General features: G+C 53.5%; 1 protein-coding gene across 1 annotated transcript in view; it reads right to left on the bottom strand.

The window, feature by feature from the left end:
• Window positions 1-3,366: 3,366 nt before the first annotated feature.
• BNIP3 (BCL2/adenovirus E1B 19kDa interacting protein 3) overlaps window positions 3,367-5,530 on the bottom strand; it is a gene marked incomplete at its 5' end in the record, with an annotated part of 6,393 nt that continues 4,229 nt past the window's right edge. Inside the window, 3 exons of the mRNA XM_010859142.1 lie at window positions 3,367-4,344; window positions 5,275-5,427; window positions 5,496-5,529. Coding sequence (XP_010857444.1) covers window positions 4,299-4,344; window positions 5,275-5,427; window positions 5,496-5,529 — 233 coding nt within the window. The remainder of the gene's footprint in view (window positions 4,345-5,274; window positions 5,428-5,495; window position 5,530) is intronic.

Below are 5,530 nucleotides of genomic sequence, written 5' to 3'. Positions count from 1 at the left end.
AGGACTGATGCTGAAGCTGAAACTCCAATACTTTGGCCACCTGATGCGAAGAGCTGACTCTGAAAAGACCCTGATGCTGGGGAAGACTGAAGGTGGGAGGAGAAGGGGATGACAGAGGAGGAGATGGTTGGACGGCATCACTGACTCAATGGACATGAGTTTGAGTAAACTCTGGGAGTTGGTGATGGACAGGGAGGCCTGGCGTGCTGCAGTCCATGGGGTTGCAAAGAGTGACTGAAGTGACTGATTAACAATTTAAAATTCATGGTCTGAAATCAAGGGCTTCCCTGGTGGCTTAGAGGTTAAAGTGTCTGCCTGGAATGCAGGAGACCTGGGTTTGATCACTGGGTTGGGAAGATCCCCTGGAGAAGGAAATGGCAACCCACTCCAGTAGTCTTGCCTGGAGAATCCCATGGAGGGATGTTGGAGATATGTCTCCGGGACTTGGAAACGGCGAACCTGAAAGAACAACACTTGGACAGTCTCTGCAAGGACTGACAAGTTTATTTCTGCAGTCAAGCCTTTTCATAGGAGCAAGGAACAAAGAGCTTAGAGCATACAGCCAGCAGAACACGTACAAGGCTAGGATATAATCAGTAAAAGATACTTGAAGGAACAGCGCATTCTTAACGACCCATGTATTTATCCATGACCCATTTTCTCAAGCAACGTCTTTAATGTTTAATTGTTAAATCTAGGCACCAAGCATAGCCAAAGGCAGGAAATGTTCTTCAGCAATCAGTACACAATGCCTGGGTACTTCTGGCCCTTCACCATTTTCTCACGGACCTCCTCCTTCAAGGCTATTTTGCACTATGCCTCCCAACAAGGGAGGAGCCTGGTAGGCTACAGTCCACTGGGTCACAAAGAGTCAGACACGACTGGGCGACTTCACTTCAATACACTTAAAGGTAATTCTCTTACTCTGTTGGTTGTGATGCAGTTCACAAATCTGAGATATTGAACTATTGTCTTAAGTATCAAGTCCTTAAGCATTTCTGGAAAGATGGGGTTGTATATATTTGTTTAGCTATTTTCACCAGAAGTTTAATGAATTTCAAATGTTTAGCTGGATTTGTCCTGTGTAATTGGACAGTTTTTTCCATATTTCCTTCAAGACATATTTCCCACTGAACAAGCAACCAGCCTTCTGCCTCTCAGAGGGCCCTGAGCTGGGGTGTGCATGGCCAGGAAGGGGTCCCTGTTTTGGGCTGACGGCCCTCAGAAGTGCTCTTGAGAAGTATGTGATCTAAGAGATGTCCAGCAATTTCTCCGGTGTTTTTTGCCAGCTGGCACTTTTGATTCCATATAAGCCTCTTCCCCTCCTAATGACATAAGAATCCCGTGGTTCGTCACACTTAAGTTCATGTGTTCATTTTGGCTGCACTGGGCCTTACTTGCCGTGCACAAACTTGTGGGAGTCGTGGCCCACAGGCTTAGTCGCTCCACAGCACGTGGGGTCTTCCCAGACCCGGGATGGAACCCATGGCCCCTGCATTGGCAGGCAGATTCTTAACCACTGGACCAGTAGGAAAGTCCCCATTTCAATAGTCGGCTTCCCTTGTTATCACCAACTTGAATTCATGACTTTGGCCCTAAGTGAAGCAGCACTGTGGGCCTGAGAGGAGGTTATTCAGAGGGTCCCACCCCGCCTCCCACGGTGCTCGCAGCCCCTCTCCCAGTTACACCCCACCCGTGGGGACAGCCAGGCTCATCCATTTCTGGAGGATTCATCCCAAGTTTTTGGCACAGATGAGCAGATGTGCATGCTCTGGCTCCTCTGCATGTTGTTCAGTCGCTCAGTCATGTCCGACTCTTTGCGGCCCCATGAAACTGCAGCAGGCCAGCCCCCACTGTCCTTAACTGTCTCCCAGAGTTTGTCCAGACTCATTTCTGTGGAATCAGTGATGCTATCTAACCATCTCATCCCCTGCCACCCTCTTCTTTTGCCTTCAGAATTTCCCAGCATCAGTATCTTCCAACTAGTCAACTCTTCAAATCAGGTGGCCAGATTATTGGAGCTTCAGCATCAGTCCTTCCAGTGAATACTCAGGGTTGACTTCCTTTGGGACGGACTGGTTACATCTCCTCACCATCCAGGGGGCTTTCATGAGTCTTCTCCAGCACAATCCAAACACGTCAGTTCTTCTGCATGAACAATACTAAACCGTTTGACTTGCACACACTTTGTTCTTCAGCCTGCAGTTAGGGCTCAGCAGACTCAGCCCTTCCCCTGGGGCAGCTCAGCGGGGTATGGACCGGCCCCGTGGCTGCCCGAGCTCTCCGGGTGGGCCTGCTCACCACCGGGGCGGTGGGGTTAAAGGCTGGGCGTCAGAAAACCCAGCAGCTGCTATAAAACTGGGGGTGCTGGGATGCTTTCCCACTGTTTTTTTCATGCTGGCAGCCACACAGTTCTGGCTCGGGGACCCTGTCACGTTTCCCAAGTTGTCATCTTTGTGCACATGCATTGTCAAATGCTAAACCACAAGCAGCCCAGACACGTGTCGCTGAAGGTGCGGCCCACTTCCCGCCAGGGTGGGCCTGCCTGCCTCCACCCCCAGCGGGACCCCACAGTGCAGGCGCAGCAGGCAAGAGTCTGCTCAGGAAACAGCCGAGCACAGGCTTGAAAATCTTCTGGAGGACGTTAAGTACTTTGTGAACTTGCTATTCAGTCAGTAAAATGGACAGTGGTGTGATCTGCCTTAACAGGAGGGTGTTATGGAAGCTGTCACCGTGCCCAAAAAAGTGAAAACACTCACACACACACAGTCCCACACCTTAAACGGATCAGACGTTCAGTGGAACATCACAGTAATGGGAGAGAAGCCTCAAGGAACCTGGGGATCGTGTTTGGCAGCTCTGCTGTGCCCGCAACAGCATCAGTCAGCGGGCAGAGCTGGGAGAAAGGATATGCAACCTGGGAGGGTAGGAACAGAAATAATCCCGCCAGAAAACAAGAGAGAACCAAGGTTTTAAAAAATGAAACCAAAAGGAAAGTTAGTGGAATCAATCATGAATTAAAACTGGTGTTCCAAAGAAAGGGAGGACACCCTCAAGAGCTTACAACTCCCCAGCCCGGGGCACCTCCTCGCAAACTTGCTGCACGAATCCGCCTCATTCTCGGTCATGGCCCAACTCACCCGTGCTCTCCAAGATGCGCTGGCCCTGGGGACCCCTGGCCTCGCTGGAGGCCCTGAACGCAGCCTCAACCATGCCCATCGCGGTGAGACATGCCCCTGCCAGGGCAGGTCAGCGGGAAGCAACCTTCGCCTCTTCAGGACCAGGCGTGTAATGAAGCTGACGCCTCGCCTCCATATGGAAGGCCTGCGGGGTACCTCCAAGGTCATTGTTTAAATATAAACCAAGTTTTTAAAAATTAGAATGTTACGTTTATTGAACACAACTGAAATTTAGTGTGGAAAAGTGAAGCAAATACAACAGCATTTATACAGTGTATGAAAGGGCATCCTTTAACCCCCAGGCAGTGGGGATACACCTGGCTTCACCAAAAAGCTTGTATGCCGTTTAGTTTTAAACCGTATGTTAATACCATAACCAAGGATTTGGCAAAGATTTATTTTTTTCCTATCTCCAGCCTTTTAAAGTAGACAGAATAGTTTAGAATGCAGCTGATACTAAGAGCACAAAAAACTGAACCAGACTAAATTCCGCAATCTGGAGACGGGAGGAGACAGTGGTTGTCCAGGGGCTGCTGTCCAGGGTGGCGCTGACAGTCCCAGGGGGTCCGTCTGGTGCTGCCCGACCGCCCGGGGTGGGGACCGCTTGGCGCCGCCCGTGTCGCGGTGGATTCTACATGCCGCGTACCAAAGCCAGTAGACACTCAGTGCTGAGGGCTGTCTGCAGCAGACAGATGCGTCCACCAAAGCGTCTGCAGCAGGGAGTAAGGCCACGTGTTTATTCAGGTGAAGCCTCAGGCAGTCCTCCTAGTGTCGGCATTCCTTCCCTCAAATAGTGTTTAACGCTATCAGTAATTCATTAAAATGCTACATACAACATAACTAGATATTTTAAAATTATTTATACTTTGATATTTATAATATCTGAAGAAGGTTACTACCGAATTATTACAGTAGGTATTAATCAACGACATGCTCGTTGCTCGATCCCTAAGTGTGGCTGCGGGAGAGCGTGGTTTACTGTGTTTCACTGAGTTAGGAAGGCGGCGCTGCCAGAAGAAAAGACTCGCGGGGCGGCCGCCCAGGACCGAGACAGCTGCTTCTGTGCGCTGTGCGGGGCATGGGCCCCCGCGGGGTGGGGACACCAGGCTAAAGCCTGCATCAGAACGTGCTGGTGGACGTTGTCAGGCGCCTTCCGATGTAGATCCTGACAGAGAAAGGAAGCGGTCGTTACAGGGCGGCATGTCTCCCGGGGGCGCGCACTGCCGAGACAGCAGCTGATCGGCCCAGCTTATCTACAGAAGGGGCCTGGCTGCCAACACTCAGTGGACACATGGGTCTCACTCTGATCAGCACACATTTCAGCATCCAATTTAGAAAAATCCAGCTGTGCTCTAACAGCTGTGCAACGCATACCCTTGGCACACACGAAGGACAGCCCCTCCTGAGCTGAGAGCTCCCTCCTCACTTTCTGACCTAATCAGTCACCCACGGGACAGCTGACAACCCCAGGTTTATCAGCACATCTCACAGAAACCACTGCTGCATGGGACGCCCCAGGGAGCCCAGAACGGAGGGGCGCGGGGGGCTGTCCGGGAGGAGGGCAGCGGGAGGACATCAAGGGCCTGAAGGCCAGCGGGGAGTCTCTACAGAGCAAGGGGACAGGAGAGCTTGATCCTGACCCCTGTGAAGTCTGGGAGGGCAGACACACCTGCAGAAATCCACCCGGAAGTGAAGGCTGAAGCCTAACCCCGCCAGGCCCCAGAGGACCCGAATGCTGGTTCTGGACAAAGCTCCCTGCAGAGAGGAGCTCCCCAGAGGGGAAGGCGGGGCAGAGCCCAGAGCAAGGGCAGGGCTGTGGGCCAGGGCTCAGGAGGGTGGGTGGGGGCCCTGCTCCTGCCTCCCCGAGCCAGCAAGCCGGGCGTCTCCTCTGCCCCGTTCTCAGAGCCCGGGGCTCCAGCCCACGTCAGAAGCCTGTCGTGACATCCAGTGGCCCAGTAGGCTGCCCAGGAGAAGCCCATCTGCCCACATCAGGACTGGGGAGACCAGAGCCCTCCACGTGCAAGCCGCCTCGAGGGCTCCCAGCTCCCCCACCTGTGCCCAAGGCCAGCACCGGCCCCGTGCGGGCGGCACTCACCCCAGCCCGATGGCCAGCAGGTGGGACAGCAGCAGCGACGGCAGGAAGACCTTGAGGAACTCCGCAGAGAAGATGCCGCCCTTCTTCATGACGCTCGTGTTGCGCATGCTGAGCGTGGGCGTGCGCTTTGGGTGCTTGAAGAGCAGGAATTCCCTGAGGGGAGAGGGCGGTCAGCGGGCGCCGGCACCCGGCCCCTGAGGCCCCCGTGGACGCAGACTCACTTGGCCGGGGGGACGTTCTCTGGCCGACTGGACCC

The sequence above is a fragment of the Bison bison genome, unplaced genomic scaffold (genome assembly GCF_000754665.1).
Source record: "Bison bison bison isolate TAMUID 2011002044 unplaced genomic scaffold, Bison_UMD1.0 scf7180017864456, whole genome shotgun sequence".
NCBI classification, from domain to species: domain Eukaryota; kingdom Metazoa; phylum Chordata; class Mammalia; order Artiodactyla; family Bovidae; genus Bison; species Bison bison.
The sequence above is the reverse complement of the archived record's forward strand: the minus strand, read 5'-3'. Positions and strand labels throughout refer to the sequence as shown.